General features: G+C 40.2%; 1 protein-coding gene and 1 long non-coding RNA gene across 2 annotated transcripts; both read right to left on the bottom strand.

Moving 5' to 3' along the window:
* Nucleotides 1-5,386: 5,386 nt before the first annotated feature.
* Nucleotides 5,387-15,394, bottom strand: LOC115511223. Its single transcript, XR_003967974.1, has 3 exons — nucleotides 13,535-15,394; nucleotides 7,009-7,071; nucleotides 5,387-5,609 (listed from the first exon to the last, which is right to left on the bottom strand). It is a non-coding gene; the product is annotated as an uncharacterized LOC115511223 (long non-coding RNA).
* A 236-nt stretch (nucleotides 15,395-15,630) lies between these two features.
* KBTBD7 (kelch repeat and BTB domain containing 7) lies at nucleotides 15,631-18,289 on the bottom strand. The gene is given in 2 exon segments (XM_030311730.1): nucleotides 15,631-17,227; nucleotides 17,230-18,289. Coding segments are annotated over 2 exon segments (2,040 nt in total). The 5' UTR covers nucleotides 17,993-18,289; the 3' UTR covers nucleotides 15,631-15,950.
* Nucleotides 18,290-19,369: the final 1,080 nt, after the last annotated feature.

Raw genomic sequence — 19,369 nt, 5'->3', positions numbered from 1 at the left:
ACACAGAATCCGAAGCAGGCTCCAGACTCTGAGCTGTCAGCATAGAGCCTGATGCAGGGCTCGAACTTGTGGACTGTGAGATCATGACCTGAGCTGAAGTTGGAAGCTTAACTGACTGAGCCACCCAGGCGCCCCCATAATGGTAATCTTATTATGCTTGATGGTTTTCTCTGAGTTCCTTCAATATATTTCTTTTTTATTATTCTTTTTTCTCTCTCTTCTTCAGCTTGATTGCTTTCCATAGTGTATTGAAATTTCAGTTATTGAGTTCTTCATCTCTGGTTCTTTTTTTACATTTTTCTATCTCTTAAAATTTTTTTTCTTAAGTTATTTATTTTGAAAGAGAGGGAGAACACACACACAAGCTGGGGAGGGCGGAGAGGAGAGACAGAATCCCAAACCGGTTCTGCACCATCTCTTTATTGATGGTCTCACTGATGTCTCCACTCTCTTCTCCAGTCCAGTGAGCATCTTTATGACCATTACTGTTAAATACAGAGAAAGACAGGTATGTTTTCACTCTTATGTGGATCCTGAGAAACTTAACAGAAGACCATGGTGGGAGGGGGAAGGGGAAAAAAAAAGATTAGAGAGGGAGGGAGCCAAACCATAAGATACGCTTAAAAACTGAGAATAACTGAGGGTTGATGGGGGGTGGGAGGGAGAGGAAAGTGGGTGATGGGCATTGAGGACGGCACCTGTTGGAATGATCACTGGGTGTTGTATGGAAACCAATTTGACAATAAATTTCATATTAAAAAAAATAAACACTCTATCAAGAAAAAAAATTCTCTATTAGTCATATTACTTATCTCTGTTTCAATTAGCTCTCTTGTGCGTTTCTCCTGTTCTTTTATTTGGGACACATTTTTCTGTCTCCTCATTTTGTCAAATTCTCTGTATCTATGTGTTAGGAAAGTCAGCTACATCTCCCCCTCTTACAAGTAGTGGCCTTAGGAAGAAGAGATCCTGTAGTGCCCTGCAGTGCAATGTCTCCTGCTCACCAGAACCTGATTCTTCAGGGGTTTGTCTAATGTGTATTGCATACATCCTACTGTTGTGGGTGAACAACATTTGCCTTCAGTCCAGTCATCTGCAATGGTTTTCTTTGCCTTTTGTGATAAGATTTCATCTCTGTGTTGCTAGTGGGCCAGTCTGGGGCTGCCTTGGCCTTGTGTTGAGTCAGATAAGACATTTGCCAGAGCTGTGGTAGCTCTGAGCTACAGGGTGTCCCCCTGTATTGTCTTCTGAGAAGCTTTTGTTGGTGGGTGTGGCCTGCAGTTAGACCAGATGTCTGCCCCCAGCCCACTGGTGGGGCATTAGTTAGACTGATATGTGTGGTTATCTTTCCTTTTCCTCAGGGCAGGAGTCACTTTGGAGTGGTGTTCCTGTTTGCACAGTGCCAAGCCTGTGGCACTGCTTTGGATTGACTCTTGCCAAGGGCATGTTGGAGGAAAGAGGTCTGTAGAAGAACACAGGGTCTAGACATGCAGTTAGCAAGGTTGGTGCTGGTCCTTTAAGGGAGAGGCGTTGTACCTGGGAAAACTCTTGCCAAGGCTGGGATGGAGGGCATGTATCTTCAGAACATGGGTGGTAGCAGGGCACACTGTTACCAAGTTAGGTGGAGAGTGTTGGCACTGTGCTGGTTACCACAGGTGTCTGTACATCTAGGTTGGGGCTTTGGGGAGGGAAATGGCACTTGCCCACCGGTCAGATGTTTATGGAGAGGTCACCCAAAGATCCCCGTCCCTCTAGCACATGCTTTGAGATTGATATTTAAAGTTCTAGGTGTTAAAGTTATGGGGATTTGTCTTTCTAGTGTGGGCTCCCCATGCCTGGGGTACCTGATGGGGGTCTGCTCCTCTCTCTTCTTTTTGCCCAGTGGCATCCCTCCCTCCCAGGGACTGTGGCTTCTGGTCACATCTCTATCCTTCCTACTCTCTTTAGTGTGGTCTCTTGTCTATATTTAACTGTGGAGAGACTGTTCTGCCAGGCTTTGGGGCATTTTCTGGGTTATTTACACTGATGTGGGTGTTATCTAGGTGTATTCATGGGACGAGGTGAGTCTAGGATCCTCCACTCCACCATCTTCCTTGGAAGTCTCCACTGAGTTCATCATTTTACAGTTTACAATTCACTCAATTTTAGTATAGTCATGATGTAAAAACCAGGTATCTAATCTAGTTAGATGTTGTGTAACAATCACCATGAATTTCAAAATATTTTCAGTGCCCTCCCCAAACTCCATGCCTATTAGCAGTGAATGTCTGTTTCCTCCTGACACTCCATATGCTTAGCCCCGCAGTCCAGTTAACTACCAATGTACTTTCTGTCTTCGTGTTTTTGGCTGTTCTGGATATTTCATTTAAATGGAATCATACAATATGTGTCCTCTGTGTCTGGCTTCTTTTGCTTAACAAAATGTTTTCAAGGTTCATCTAGCCATAACATGTATCAGAACTCTAGTCCTACTTATGGCCAAATAATATTCCATTGCATTGATATTGGCATGTTTCCATCCATTTATTACTTGATGGGCATTTAGTTTTTTCTACTCTTTGTCAGTTATGAATAATGCTTCTATGAACATTTGTGTACCAGTTTTTTCTAGATGTATGTTTTCAATTCTCTTGGGTATATGCCTAAAAGTGATAGTTTTGGGTCATATGGTAACTCTGTTTAACTTTTTGAGGAACTGCAAATGGTTTTCCAAGGCAACTGCACCATTTAGGTTCCCAGCAGGTTGGGGATGTAATTTTTTCCATATCCTTCCCAGAACTTTTTATTTTCCAGTTTCTTGATGTTCTTGTTTATTTCATTTCATTTTTTAAAAAAGATTTTATTTTTAAGTAGTCTCCACACTCAGTGAGGGGCTTGAACCCACAACCCTGTAATCAAGAGTCACATGATCCACTGACTAAGCCAGCCAGGCACCCCTCATTTTGTTTTTGATTCTAGCAATCCATGAGGGTATGAAGGGGTATCTCAATATGGTTTTGATTTTGTATTTCCTTTAATGACTATTGACGTTGAACATTTTTTTCTTGTGCTTGTTGGCCACTTGGAGAAATGTCCATACAAATCCATTCTTCACTTTCAATTGGGTTGTTTATATTTTTATGATTGAATTGTATGAGTTCTTTATATATTCTAAACACAAATCTCTTATCCGATATATAATTTGACAATATTTTCTCTGTTTACATTGTCTTTTAATTTTATTGATGGTATCATATGAAGAACAAAAGTTTAATTTTGATTAAGTCCAATTTACCTATTTTTTTGTTTTGTTGTGTCACGGATTTTTTTCCCCCAAAAGCCCTGTATGTTAAGCTTTTTTCACAGAGTGTACTCTGAAATAGGTCAAATAAAGATGAGTCCTGGTAATGGAGCTTTTAAGGGAGCCATCAGAGAGGCAAATCTCTGGGGATAGGGCTTTTAGGGATCTCCAAATCCATTATGTCTCCTCCGGTGGCTGCTAAATTGCTATTTTTTACAGGTACTATAGTTGTGAAACTGTTGAATTTAAGGCTCCCATAAAGCTGAGGAGAGAGGGATGGGATTAGGGTGCGTTAAAATGCCACCAGACTTATTGTTCTTATTAAGATTCATCTGTTTTTCTTGAATAAACACTTCTCAGAATGTAATGGGCCTTTAGTTAATTTCCATAGTTCCAATAAATTTATTTTAAGAGTTTTTGTTAGTGTTTTCATTGCTTTTATGGAGGAGAAGATTTTGCGGGGATTGTTACTACATTTGGAATGTCTACATCAAAAAGTGAATTACTGATAAACAGAAAACTTGAATACATCTCAGGAAAATTATGCTGGGTGAAAAAAAAAGTCTCAGAAGGTTACATACCATATGGTTCCATTTACATAACATTCTGTTAATAAAAAAATTATAGGTATGGATTACAGTCTAGTGTTGGCAAGGGTTATGGAAGTGAGGAGGGAAAAGGTGTGTTTATAAAAGCATAGCAGTTATGAAAGTCCTAGATGGCACCTTCTTCCAATAGAAGGCTATTTCATCTACACTGAAAATCTGTTGTTTAGTGTAGCCACCTTCATTAATTATTTTAGTTAGATCTGGATAACTTGCTGCAGCTTCTATACCAATACTTACTGCTTCACCTGGCACTTTTATGTTATGGAGACAGCTTCTGGTTTTTTTTTTTTTTTTTTAATGTTTATTTTTATTTATTTTGACAAAGACAGAGAGAATCCAAAGCAGACTGTGCTGTGAGCGTGGAGCCCAACGCAGGGCTTGGGCTCACAGTTTGTGAGATCATGACCTGAGCGGGAATCAAGAGTCAAAGGCTTAACCAACTGAGCCACCCAGGTGCCCTGAGACAGCTTCTTTCCTTCAGCCTCATAAATCAATATCTGCTTGCTTCACATTCTTTTCTGCAGCTTCCTCACCTCTCTCAGCCTTCCTAGAACTGAAGAGAGTTAGGGTTTTGCTCTAGATTAGGCTTTGGCTTAAGGGAATGTTGTGCCTGGTTTGATCTTCTATCCGGACCACTAAAACAGCAATAAGGCTGTTTCACTTTCTTATCATTCGTGTGTTCAACGGAGTAGCACTTTTAATTTCCTTTAGGAACTTTTCCTTTGTGTTAAAAACTTAGCTGTTTGGTGCAAGAGACCTAGCTTTTGGCCTATTTTGGCTCTTGACATACCTTCCTCACTGAGCATAATCATTTCTAGCTTTTGATTTAAAGTGAGAGAAGTGCAGCTCTCCCTTTTCTTTGACCACTTAGAGGCCACTGCAGGGTTACTCAATGGCCTAATTTCAATATTGTTGTATCTCAGGGAAGAGGGAGACCCAAGGAGAGGAAGACAGGGAAACAGCAGGTCGGTGGAGCAGTCAGAACACACAAAACATTTATCAGTTAAGTTTTCCATCTTATATGCGTGAGATTTGTGGTACCCCAGAACAGTTACTATAGTAACACCAAAGATTATAGACCACCATAACAAGTATAAGAGTGAAAATTCAGAAATATTGCAAGAATTACCAAAATGTGACACAGAAACACAAAGTGAGCAGATGCTATTGGAAAAATGATGCCAATAGATAGACTCAGTGCAGGAATGCCACAAACTTTCAATTTGTAAAAAACAAAAACAAAAACAAAAAAACAACCCCCCCCCACAATATCTGTGAAGTACAATAAAACAAAGCACAGTAAATCAAAGTGTGCCTGTATTACAAAACTATAATAATTATAACTGTATGCCACTGGCATAAATATAGACACACAGATCAATGGAACATAATAGAGAGCGCCCAGAAAAAAAAACTCCTGCATATAAAGGCAATCAATATTTGGCAAGGGAGCCAAGAATACCCAATGAGAGAAGGAGAGTCTCTAACAAATGGTGCTGGGAAAACTTGATGTAACCACATAGAGAAAAATGAACAAGATCTTGAGCTTAGAGATCTTATTTTAAATACTTGGTTGTGCCTCACCTTTCTCCAAATCTTCTGAGTCTCCTGACAAGCAATTCAGTTGACTGATTCCAGCTCTCCATCCTTTATCTTCTCTTGAACATTCACAAACACAGCTGGTAGACAGCCAGCATGGAAAAAAGGAAGGACCTGATTTCCTAGAAAATCAGAAACTGACTATATTAAGAGTCTTCGACATTTCAGAGACCTCAAACATTATATCATAGTTATTTTCATATTGATTCCAGCTGTGATTCAAAATTTCATGATGAGAAATGTATACAGACTTTTGATAAATTTAGATTATATTTTGAAGTAAAATGACATAATCATATCTTTAAATCTGAACCTCAATACTGTGCAAACTGATTCAAATTTAGAGACTGCTTTATTGCTCCTCAAACATATATTAAAAAGGTTTTCAGTAAACACATAGAATCGAGGTAGTGTTTGAGAAAGTACACTTTATTATTACCTTGACATATTTAATATCATAGCTGTGAATTTAAATATAAGAAAACTTTGACATTTATTAAATTAGCTCAGTGCTCTGATTTCAGATTACTGAACTGTATCTGAACTGAAATGGTCAAAATATAATACTAAAGATAAATAGTATAAATATCAAATATAATATTAAAAATAAATGTATAATGTAATACTAAAAAATCATACTATGTCTTTTGATATATAAAATTTATAATTTGATCACTGGAGGTTTTCTTGGGTTTTATTTTGAACTAAAACTAATTTTTCATTTTCTTCCTCAATTATGCTGAGATGACTTTGTGTTAAGTCTGGAAATCTCTTTATTCAGAGTTCTTAGCATGGGGTGCAGAGATTCCAGATTTAGTGCTCTATGGTGCATAAAAACTAGATTGGAGGACAGAATATATCTCAAGCAGAACAACTGAGATTTTACTTTCCCAGTCCTACGCTTATGGTGGTGTACATGTTGAAAAATGGTGTAGATTTCATCATAAATGATACTTGGGAGGCAAGAGGGTGCACTAGAAAGTGCCCTGATTTAAGAGAGAGGAAACATAGTTCTAATCCCAGTGTTCTTAATAACTAGCAGTATGACCCTTGCTATATTATTTAAAGTTCTTTAGGTTTAAATAAGAAAAGTATTCTATGATTCTAACTGACAAAAAATCAAGAATCACCTAGTGATTAAAACAATATAAAGGGGTGTCTTGGGTAGCTCAGTCAGTTGAAGGTCCCACTCTTGAGTTCGGCTCAGGTCATGATCCCAGAATCGTGGGATCAAGCCCCACATCAGGCTCTGCACTGGGTATGCAGCCTGCTTGAGATTCTCTCTCCCTAAAACAATATAATGATATAAAGAAATTCAAGCTACTTAAATATTATTTTTAAAATAGAAATTTTTGTAATATACATTATATTGTTAAAATCTAGGATATGCGCAGTCCTATTTTACAGTAACAGCTCCAGTCCTAAATGTTTTTCTCAACTCTGTTCAAGGCACTTTGATTGGTGTTATGAAGGATATAAAGATGAAGTTGACCCTATCTCCCCAGCTCTTATGAAACTCACCTTTGAATAGGTGCGCCTTCTCCTCCAAGCTGTTCCCTTTCTTTCAGCGGAAAAACTTGCATCCTAATTCAAGTAAAGAATTAAGAAATACATCTCTATCTCTGTGAGATTATTTCTTTTTAAATTTCTTTTTTATTAAGAAATTTTTAAAGTTTTAATTTATTTGAAGTAATCTTTATATCCAACGTGGGGCTCAAACTCATGACCCTGAGATCAAGAGTCATACGCTCTTCTGACTGAGCCAGCCAGGCCAGGTCCCTCTCTATAAGCCTCCCTTTCTTCCTCCAAGGTTGGAAGAAGAAGGGTTGTGGCTCTTGTTCCGGTATGATCCTGGCCCTTGTGCTTTGGTCCATCTCCTCCCTTCTTCTGAGCTTCTGGGCTCAGGCTCCTCATTATTTTCTCAGTGGATTTTTTCCCAGGCATAGTAAAGTGTTTAAGACTCAAAGCAACCAAAACCATGACCTGAGGTATTCTCTCCTTCACTAGGTACCATCCAAGCTTGCAAAGAAGAGCCCATGCTTGCTGTTTCCACTTCCTCACATCTTACCATGTGAGGGAAGATAGATTACCGTTGACACTGTGTTGTTGTCCTGCTGGATATCTCACATTCTGGATTTTGCTGATTGCTTTTTTATAGGGATTTTAATTCATCCTTCTGGCAGGTCTTTCCTGTCAACTGGAAGTTTGTTCTAATGGCTTAATTAGATTCAGGCAGAACATTTTTGTCAGCGCAGGTTTTATAAGAGCATGAATTTTTTTTATTGTTTTATGTGTTATAAGGGCTGTGAGGCTTGAACTTGCCTGTTTCCTTTAGTGGCTGGGTATACCTATATTTGGCACGTGGCAAAGCTTCATCTCACTCATTCTAATTAATTCTTTCTTGGCTTCTGCCCCCAAGCAAATCTTCAAATCTGAAACTTCTTGCAAAATACCACCAGTGACCAAATCAAGTTTCTGTGATGTGACATGGTTGGCTGTACCCTGAAGCAATACAGGGAAGATGTGTTACAGAACTGATTACTGTGGTGAGAGACTGGGGTTCAGTGCAGCAGGGGGCCCTCTGAAGATCCATGTACAAGGCACTGCACAGCTGTCCCTTTCTTGAAACTGGGATGCTGTAGCATAGATCTACCAATTCCCATCATCCCTTGCTTAAGGACTGTTCTGGGGGCATGCACTTCCCCTTGAACTCCTGTGCTGTTGCAAAAGCACTGCCAAAGAGAACGATCTTCCAAGAGAAAACCTTGAGCCAGAAAAGCAAAGTGGCCTGTTATCATGGTCTGGGAGTGCCTGCCATAGCTTCAGCTGAAATCAGAAGTTGGTGTGACATGGGACACCCCATGCATCTACCAGTGTCTCCAAATCTGATCTGACTCCTAGAGTCTCAAATACACTGACAGCACTGTCCACTTAGTCAACCATGACAGAAACATCTAATTGCCCTTCTTCATTCTCTTTTTCCTTTTGGTAATATGGAGAGCTCTTGGGGTGTGGGATGAGTGAAAAGACTAAGCAGTAGGTGTCCAGAGAAGAGGGGACTGGAAACGAGTTCAGGCATGCAGGGAGAGAACCCTGACCTCTGAAAGCTGAATTTCTGCCATTTCTAGGAATACTTGGGCTGAGGCAGACCTGAATGACAAGGATGTGATGAGTGTGTGTGAGTGTGTGTGTGTATGTGTGTGTAAAGCATCTCAGGGGCACATTTGTTTGTGAAAAATCATTATCTAGGATTACGTGGAATTTAACTTGTGGGTGTGAACTTACTGTGGAAGGAGGGAGATTTGAAATGACCACCATTACAATAAAGCCTGCATGCTGTTGTGAATTTTCTGTATTTGAATACAGGAAGCCTGGACATGTCTATTTTAAAATATGTTAGTTTATTTCTATTTAGTAATAGACACCGAGTTTTAGCTGGGCACAGAGCTACCCCTTTAATGACTATTTCCCAGTCGACCTTGCAGGTGGATATGGTGATAAGATTAAGTTCTCCCCAGTGAAAAATGGCAAAATTATATAAAAGTCCATTAAAAAAGGAATTGTTTGCATTTCCTCTTTCTTCTTTCCTGCAGGCCACAATATAGATATAATTCTAGTGAGTGTGCTTTGCCTGTGAAGATGAGGACAACTCACTAGGAGTCGGAGGAAAAATGATAAAGGAACCTGGACTCATGAAGAACCTTACTGGGCAGAACCACCTTGCCAGCCCTATTACTACTCACTTCTGGACTCAATGGACAGAAACAGGTTTCCATCTTTGATCTTAGGGCCTCTTTGGCACAGAAGTTTGGCTTATACACTAACACAATATCCAAGCAAGAATCTTGGGAGATAGTCTATAGTCCTTCCTTTCTCATATACCTGATGGCTCTCTGCATCCCCAAACATACAATTATAGGTCCAGCTCAATCTCTTTAACCTTTCATATCTGTGTCTTCCTAGTCAAGCCCACCACTGCCGCCCCTACTGAGGACCACATCATCTCACTGGACTACAACAGCATTCCCTTAACCATTCTTGCCCCCACAGTCTTGCACTGTCAATTCATTCAGGAGAAGAGTCTCAAGAAAACAAATTCAATTGTGTCAAGCCCCTACTTAAAAATTCTCAATAAATTCACACTCTATGCAAAAACTCCTTGCCATGGCATACAAAGCTTCCATGATCTGATCCTAACTAACCAACATTGCCAGGTTGTTTTCATTCCAAACTTCCCCTCAAATCCTAGGATCTGGTCAAAACAAAATACATGCTGTAACCTGAACATTCCCATTGTTGGAACTATTACTGTCCATAGGAACTATCTCTCTTTATTGAAGGTATTTCCTTAACTGTCTTCCTCAACATTCTTATCCCCCAACTTCATCTATTGCAAATGATGGCTATCCAGACAGGAATATCTGCCAGAGATATCAGAAAATACTGCGTTTTCCCTCTAGGGTTTGTAAGTTGGTAGGGTGTGGGTATTGGGCATCCTGGGAATAATTTTGGCTGCCATGTCATAAAATCTAGCCTGACAGATGATACAGTAGAGATTGCGATTTATACAATATCTGTCTTCAGCATTCTACAAAAAGGAATCTGTAAATTTTAACGTGATACATGTTGACCCAGAATAAAAGACTACCTCTCCTGGGCACTCTCTCTCTCTTTTTTTAATGTTTATTTTTGAGAGAGAGAGGAGAGAGAGAGGAGAGGGAGGGAGAGGGAGAGAGAGAGAAAGAGAGAGAGAGAGAGCATGAGAAGGGAAGGGGCAGAGAGAAGGAGAAAAAGAATCCCAAGCAGGCTCCAGGCTCCGAGCTGTCAGCAGAGCCTGACACGGGGCTCAAACTCACAAGCTGTCAGATCATGCCCTGAGCTGAAGTCGGATGCTTAACCAACTGAGCCACCCAGGCACCCCTCTCCCAGATCCTCTTGCAGTTAAGTGTGGCTACGTGGTTAAGACCTGGCCAGTGTCATGTGACTGGAAGCGATGTATGCAACTTCCCTTATAGGGAAGGGTCGTGTCCTCCCCTTCCCCTCTTCCTTATAGTTGGAATATGGACATGAGTGTAAACCAGCTTGGACCATGTGGACCAAAACTATACCCTAAGGATAGCAGAATGGGAAAACAGAGAGCCTGTCCTCACATGACTTTTTAGATGAGGGGCAACATAACAGATTGGAGTTTTATAGGAGAATCCTCTATCTTATTAAAACAGCTCTAGGGTCTCCACATACATACAACAACACCTAGATCATAACTAGTGTATAACTGAGAGGAAAACATTACCCCATGGTATCTTCTCTATACAAAGACAGCCATAAGGACATTGAGACTCTGATCAGACTGTGCCTTGAAGTAAGAGCCATTGCTATTTGCTAGTTACCTCAGAATTAAGGAATAGTTTTCTCTCCCCTCCCTCAACACTCTGGACTAAGATATGGTGGTTTCAAGCTGCTAAAATTGCTTTGGAGGTGAATCTATAAACTGTTAATTCCATTGCAGAGGTGACCATCCAGAGTAGGAACGGTTACTGAGAAAATGTCTCAAAATGGTGACTCAAAATGGTAGCATTTCAAAATGGTGGAAATGATATGCTACAATATCTGTTCCTTACCCACCCTGTGTCTAAGGCATGTTTAGTCCATAAGCTTAAAGAAACAAGGAACTGGAGCTGATGGAATAGATAAGAGTGACAGGATGGCCCAGAGTCAAGGAAAGGACACAGAACCTATTGCCAATATGGTTCTCTAAGACTTGGCAGCTTTGATGACCACCAATTTTCTCCTTCATCAAAAAACAACAAACAAAAACCTAGTTTGTACGCATTTAACCATTTGATGGTTCTAAAAGTAGCTTATCAATTCTCTTAGGATTGCTAGTTACATTCTCTAGAAATAATTTTTCCTAATACTTTCCTGCTCCATCATATTTGCTATAATGAATATTTCTTGAAATTAGTTGCAATGATGAAATGGTGTTGTTGAAGACGTGGGTGAGATCTGATGGGAGGACAGAGGCAAAGTGAAACAGCTAAGAAACAACATAAAATGATCCCCAAAGTTCAAATGTAGGCAGACTAGAGATGTCTACATTCTGGTGACCACACTTTAGAATCTCAAAGACAAACTTTCTTTTAAAGTTTAGTGGACTGGGGCACCTGGGTGGCTCAGTTGGTCAGTCATCTGACTCTTGATTTGGGCCCAGGTCATGATCTCACGGTTTGTTGAGTTTGAGCCCCACATCGGGCTCTGTTGCTGACTGCATGGTGCCTGCTTGGGATTTTCTCCCTCTCTCTCTAAAATAAATAAACTTAAGAAAATGAAAAAAAAAAGTTTAATGGACTAATATAAGGCTGCAAACTTTTTATAAATTTCTAACTTATGAACGTTAAAACAAGTTCCATTAAATAATTTTACAATTCATTCATCCATGTTTTATATATTTTCCTCATTTCAGTACAAATTGATAAAAATGACATCAGGCAAAGCACTGGTTTCTAGTTTAATGAGCAGTGAGTAGCAAATTGATTATATTTTAAATAGATTTCTTATGGGTAGATGCCCTCTTCCAACCACCTATTAACCTGGTCATTAGGAGATAAACAACTCTTGCTACTTAGGTATATGTCTAATAAAAAGCTATGATATTGGCAGTTTGAAACATCTGGAACCTATATTTTGTTTTGAATTCTTGTTATACACAGTTGTCCTAGATAGTAATCATATGCATAACATATACGCAGAAAGAGGATTCTAAGTCGGTATAGAAAAATTTACAGGCTATAAGCATCTATTCATTTCTTTACACCACTTACATTTACTTAACTATTCTTTTTGTTAATGTTTATTTATTTTTGAGACAGAGCACGAGTAGGGAGGGGCAGAGAGAGGGAGATAGAGAATCCCAAGCAGGCTCCACAGCTGTCAGCACAGAGCCCAAGAGGGCTCTAACTCACGAACCATGAATTCACGATTTGAGCCAAAATCAAGAGTCGGCCGCTTAACTGAGCCACGCAGGCGCCCCATAGTTACTTAACTATTCTTGTGTTAATCATCATGAAGAAATTTGCACTGCAGAAATGTCAAATTTGTCTCAGTTGTGAGGTACCCATTAATATTCACATCCCTTTCAGATAGTAAGTATATATACTCTTTAGCTCTATTTTGGGAACGACTTAATAATGCTCTTCTCCCCTTACAAACATTTGAGCAATATGCCTTGTGAAAAAAAATGTAAATTCCTTTTGTAGAAGTGTTCTTGGGACTCTGTCACAAGTGTTCTTACCCTGGGTGTGTGGAAGAACTTCAGAAGTGTCATAACACCCTTAAAATTATGAAAACATGAACATGTACATTTTTCTGGGCAATGAGTCAAAAACTTTTGACACATTCATCAGGTCCAGGTACAAAGCAGAAAAAACATTACAACTAGATGAGAAAGAAAGGAACTATCATTTAAATTTAATCCTAAACCCAAATTAAGCAAATTATTTGCTAAATTAGTCTTTTATCCTTCTGAAAATGCCAGTGACACTTATCACTTGAAGTATGTAAAATAATTTGGATTCTCTGAGCTTTTCAGACATAGAGATACAAAAAAATAATTAAGATCCTTCTAAATCTCACAAAGAAGAGCCCCTGCAAACAATATTTTAATGAGCATTTGCTAAAAGGTGTGTCAATTAATTGTAAAACTGAGACAAAGTTGCTTTCCCATCAAGAAGGGACTTCAACATTGCTAGCTGGGTCACTTGCTGCACAAGCAAGGGTATTCTACATTTATCAGAAACACTAAATTAAGAGTTCAGAAGGCCTGGGTTCTAGTGCCATTTTTATTTGTAACTAACCATATACAAATCACTTATCTATAAAATAATGGTTAACATCTATTCCCTAATTCACAAATATATCACGAAACCAAAATTCTTCCCCCAAAAAACTTCTTTGTAAACCACGATATTACTGCTAATTAGCTTGTACTTAACTCGAAGGATGAAAATGACAAATTACAGAATTTGTCTTGTATCAATTAGTTGCATACCTTAATTCTGCAGATGGATAATCTGGTTGAGATCAGCACTGTCCTACTTCAACCTAACAAAACAAAAAGCTATCAAAAAGAAGTTACTGGTGAAGAAATTTGGCCAAAAAATAACACTATTAAGAAACAGCTTTCTAAGCTGAGACCAGTGCTTATAACAACATCCCTGATATCACAACGAACAAAAAGTAGCCTTAGGCCACTAGAGCATGTTTACTGTTTTGAGGGAAGACATTCTTAGGAACATATTGCTAGAGCAAGAATCTTATTTCACTAGAAATAATGTTAAACAGGAACGTCCTATGGACTCTTCAGATGCCCAATGAAAATGGCTAAGAAAACATTTGTGTGCTTGTTTTTTTAAATCCTTTTCTCTCTCCCTCTCTTTTTTCATTCAAAATTCAGTTCCCTATCCTAGAGCACACTTCTCAGTACTGTGCCATGGTGTAAAAAATGCTGGCATTCGGCTACTAGAGAATAAACAGAAGAGGAATTAACATGTTGAACAAAGATGCAGAAAGAGGATTCTACGTCGGTATAGAAAAATTTATAGGCTAGAAGCATCTATATTATGTACACCATTTATCACAGATATGCATTGTGACAATCATATGTATTAAGAGACCCTCAAAAGGTAAGCACCTATATTTTTCTGTATTTAACAAGGTCAATTTTGTGTGATTTAGTCTCTATTTCTGGATTTTCCCTTACTTTATGGTGATACAAAAACAAACAAAGAGACAAAAAACAAAGACTGCAGCATGGTTCACAGAGAAATACCCTAATAAAATAACCATGTATATATACCACTGCTAGGGAAATATTTTAGAGGAAACATACTTTCACTATTGGCCCCAAATGCCATCATCCACTTATGTTCTTTAACTGTCAACTTTTAATACAAAAATACCTTCAAGCTGATAATCATATACAGTGACTGACAAAACTTGATAGAACATTTCAATGCTACACAAAACAGCTCCATACACAGCTTAAAGTTTTAAAGTTCTCTGCTGGCACTTGATTTTAGAGTTGATAGACGCAGTAACCACTGATCTCAATAAAATATTCTTTTTAGCTTAAACGTATTTTCAAAACCAGTATTACCTCACAAAAACAGTAAAGAATAAATCACTTCCTGCTGAAGAATCCTCTAAGATGAACACCAAAACTATACAGCCAAAATATTTTAGGAGAGCATATAAACTTTTTAAGACTAGGAATGACCAATGGATAAAAATTTACATTACTCAAGCATATGTCCAGTGAACAAAAGGATTGTTCCTTTGATTCAATGAAGCATGTACAAGAGATAGATTAAAAATATGATCTTACAAAGCAAGTTACTTTTTCTTTCTCTTTTTTTTTCTTTGGTTTAGAAGGGTGTTTAAATAATTGGTGACACTACCAGAATGGATGTTTTTTAAGATAGAAAAAAGGTCACTTTTAGAAAATACATTTTATATTCCAAAATTAAAAGTGAAATTTCTTTTAAAGCAGTAGAATCCTGATTTTTTTTTTTTTTTTTACTTTCTGTGATCGCTTAAGACCATTCTGCACATTATCAAAACGAAATCTCTATTTTATAACCTCTATATATATCCGATTTTTTTCCTTTGCATTGAGGAGAACCAAACCAAATTGAACAAACTATAATTAACTTATAATTACTAAAAACTGGCTAGTTCAAAACTTGGGAAATCTACTTTCATTACTCTGAAGGAAAATATAAACCTTCAATTCCCTACAAACAACTTCTAGTCCAATTTTATACTATGAAAATTAAAAAGTTAAATTCCTTGCAGCACTAAACAGAATTATGAGTTAACAGAAGACTAAGGTAGATCGTTAAAATATAAACAGTGTGGGGCGCCTGGGTGGCGCAGTCGGTTAAGCGTCCGACTTCAGCCAGGTCACGATCTCGCGGTCCGTGAGTTCGAGCCCCGCGTCAGGCTCTGGGCTGATGGCTCGGAGCCTGGAGCCTGTTTCCGATTCTGTGTCTCCCTCTCTCTCTGCCCCTCCCCCGTTCATGCTCTGTCTCTCTCTGTCCCAAAAATAAATAAACGTTGAAAAAAAAAATTAAAAAAAAAAAAATATAAACAGTGTAACTAACCAAAACAATCCACTGGTGCAACAAATACTCAAACAATGAAAAAAACCACCAACCATTCTAATCAATTATATAGTTTGTTTTTTGCATATTTTAATCTCAACTTTTAGCACAGTAAATTATTATATAGTTTGATCTCCTGGACTGTTAAAATTTTGTAACATTACATTAATAATTTCAAACATAACCCTTCTAAACCAAATCTGCAGTCCTAATCAACATTTTTTTTTTTTTTTTGGAAAAGGAAAGGATATCTTTTAAAGATACATTCCGTAGCAGTAGAAACATCTTAGTCATTCAAAATATTTACAAAGAACCCTGCTGATCCTGTGCATTTCGCTGAGGTGCTACCTGCACCCAGACTTCATCGTCAGAAAAAGAACTTGAACTTCCTGACTCTGAGTCCAGCTCACTGAATCCATCTAAGTCCCATTCAGTACTAGATTCACTCCGTGCATCGTCTTCCTCAGTAATGAAACTCTGCCCAGGTTCAAGGCAGGAAGGATAAACGCGAGCACAGAGGCAAATAAAACCAGAGTCAAACTGCAAAAGACCTAACATGGTACCTATGTTAATCCACTGGTCTTCCCTGGTATCGTATTCATAAACAGTCACCCGGTTTTTTTTCCACTGAGGGGTGGTAGAAGTGATGAGAAGCAACTTTTGGCCATGATTGACAATCTGGTAGTTGTGGGTCTCTGAGTCCAAGGGAATATTACTAATCCGCCTCCATTCTCCCCTGGCTGGGTTATAGACCTTCATGACTGGAATGTCACAGATACAGTAGATCTCGTCGTTGAAGACACAGGCTTCCTGAAAGTCACTACGTTTAAGAGAAGCACAGTTCAGCCACATATTATGGCTAGGATCATAGCACAGCATGCGCTTACTGTTCACAGCATAAAGATAGTTCTGAACCACTATTAGTTCAAAGGAATAGAAGGAATGGGGCACAGGAGCCACCAGTGCCCACTGGTTTCTCTGAACACTGTAGCATTCCACTTCCTTCAATTTAACACCGGTAATCGGGTCTCGCCCACCCAAGATGTAGATGTAGCCATTGAGGTAGGCCACATCCATGCCCTCGCGACACAGCAGGCGGTCGGCAAGCTGCTGCCAACTATTCTGGGCTGGCTTATACACCCACAGGTCTTTCCGGGGCTGGGCAGCCAGGTAGATGTCATGGTCTGGAGAGACACAGACAGCTGAGGAGGTGATAGTCTTAGTGTGAGCCAAGCTGGTTAAAGGGGATGGCATTGTGTAAATGTCCCCTGAGTATGGGTCATAGCAGAGAAAGGGGTCTCTAGGGTGTCCAAAGAAGATCACCATCTCCTTGGCACACATACCCAGTCTCTGAGGTGGATTTTCTGCTACAGATACAACAGAGCTGCTGCTGCTCTCTGGCTTTGGTACCACAGACTTGTACAACATGTCACCATATCGCATCTGCAGGGCCCCTTCGATAAGGTCCAGACAGTACTTCTTCACAATGGGCTTGGTCAGCAGCCCTTCCAGGTAATCCTGATCTTCATCTCTGAAGTGTGTCCAGCGGACACACTTGAAGACTTCCGCAGCGTTTGGGACCGCGCTCCTGGTGAGCCGTCCTCTAACCACTGCATCGCTACATGACACACTGTCCCTCACATCTCTATGTCTAGACTATCCAGACGCAGCACGGCCAACAGCTGGGCCAAGCTCAGGTCTGCCAGACTCTCCTCCCGAACTGAACCCATCCGGCTGAGCTGCTTGAAGTTGTGGGCGATGAAGGACTGGGCCTGTGATCGCAGCTTGTGATGGTCGAAGGCATCAGCGAACTTGAGGATGGCAGTGCAGTTGGCCAGGTCAAGGCGGCGGGCTAGGAAGGAGGCACAAGCTTCCCGCACGTACTCGAGCTGCAACATGTCAGAGGCCGCATAAAGGCGTTGCACGTTGGCCTCACTTAGCGATACACGACCTGTGTAGCAGTAGTCGACCAGCACCTCGAAGGACTCGGCATCCACATCATGCATGGTCACACTCGCCTGCTGGCTCTCGTACATGCCACCAGTGAACATGCTCTTGAAGTAGGGACACGCGGCAGCCAGCACGTTACGGTTGCAGGAAAAAAGGCGGCCGGTGCCAGGCCCGCTGCCAGGTGTCACCACCTCGATGGTCACATCACATAACAGCCGCGCGTCGTAGAAAGACTTCAGCTGTGCCAGCAGAGCTGCAGAATGAGCCGTGTCCTTCAGCTCCTCCGGGCCCGTGAAAAAAGCCGAAACTGAAGGCTTGGAAATCCTCTTGGGCCTCCTCCCGCCGCGGGGACTGGCCAGGCGGCGAGAGCGCGGAGCTTCTTCCCGGGACTGCATGATGGAGATGGCGGCGGGGTGCGAGGGCGAGAATGGGTGCAAGGACCGGGCTCTGGCTCCTCCTCGCCCTCTTCTCGCTGGCGCTAGATCGCGGCGTCCCTGAATAAGCAGGGGCCGCACTTACTTAACTCAGCTCTACGCCGCGGTGCCGCCTCCCTTTATCGCGTAGACAGTGCCTGACTCACCCTTTTCCAGTTCCGCGCCCTTTCTCCGTCTCAGCTACCTTACAAGACCGGCTGGACCGAACCGAGAAAGCCGCCACTGCCGCGCTGGCAATACCGGTAGGCGTCCACGAGAACTACAACCCCCAGGCTGCCTTTCGTGCCTCGAGGCACGCTGGGGCCCTCCAAAATCAAGGGGATAGGCGGACGGACCGAAGCCGCTGTGCATGTTGGGAGTAGTAGTTTGAGTGATATCGCGAGGTTTCTTAGGGCGGACTGTTTTAGTTAACAGAATTTGAAAGCGTTAATTCTTCTGGGTTTGTTGGTTTGGAGAATTGGCTTTGAAGTTCCAGGGCAAGATCTCTGTTTTAGTATTCCTTATGTGACCACTCTCTGAGAACTTTTTCGTCTTTATAAAATGGGGATAATAGTTTTCATAGGATTGTGGGAGTGAAATGAGATAAATTGCATAGGACGCGTCAATACATATTTGTTGATTAGAATAATTACATGCTGAACACCGTACCTAGAATATAGATTCAATCATTGTTAGCCTTTCTTTTGGAATTTATTAAAAAATAACGTACCCGCATGTGAAACCATGAGCAATTTCTGCAAGAAAACTTCCAGTTCTTAGTGTCGCTTCTTTTGAAAGGTTCCGAAGGTTATTACAATATTTTCAATACTAAACGATATCCATAGGTTCATTAGGATGTCTCAAAGATGAGGTCCTAGAGGATCGCATACAGGTGGCCTCAAAAATGCAAAGCAGGCACATAAAGAAGTGGGTTATCTCACCAAATACTTCCTCCTGGGGAGCAAGATTATTTTCATAAAGTTCTTAATATTAGTGTTTTCAAGTCGTCTAATACTGCTCCTTTCATTTCCACAAATCGGTTGAAGATTATGGAATTGTCTTTATTAAGGAGTTTAAACGAGAATTTTAAAATAAAATATTTAAACAGACCTTGTATTGTACTAAAGCACAAGATCCTCAGAGCTTCCTATTCGTACATGTCCTAATATTTTGAATTAATATAGTTCAGTCTATGCTTTACAAAAGTGTTTTATATATGTATTGACTAATATTAAATTGTCAAAATCAAGTGCTTAAAGATTGGGATTTGTTCTGTTTTAGAGAAGTTTTACTTAAAAAGTATGTTGCTTTTGCCGCTAGCTTGTCATGTGTTACCACAACTTAATGAAATCTTTAGTA

The sequence above is a fragment of the Lynx canadensis genome, chromosome A1 (genome assembly GCF_007474595.2).
Source record: "Lynx canadensis isolate LIC74 chromosome A1, mLynCan4.pri.v2, whole genome shotgun sequence".
Taxonomy (NCBI): Eukaryota; Metazoa; Chordata; class Mammalia; order Carnivora; family Felidae; genus Lynx; species Lynx canadensis.
Note: the sequence above shows the minus strand (reverse complement) of the source record. Positions and strands in the feature narration are given on the sequence as shown.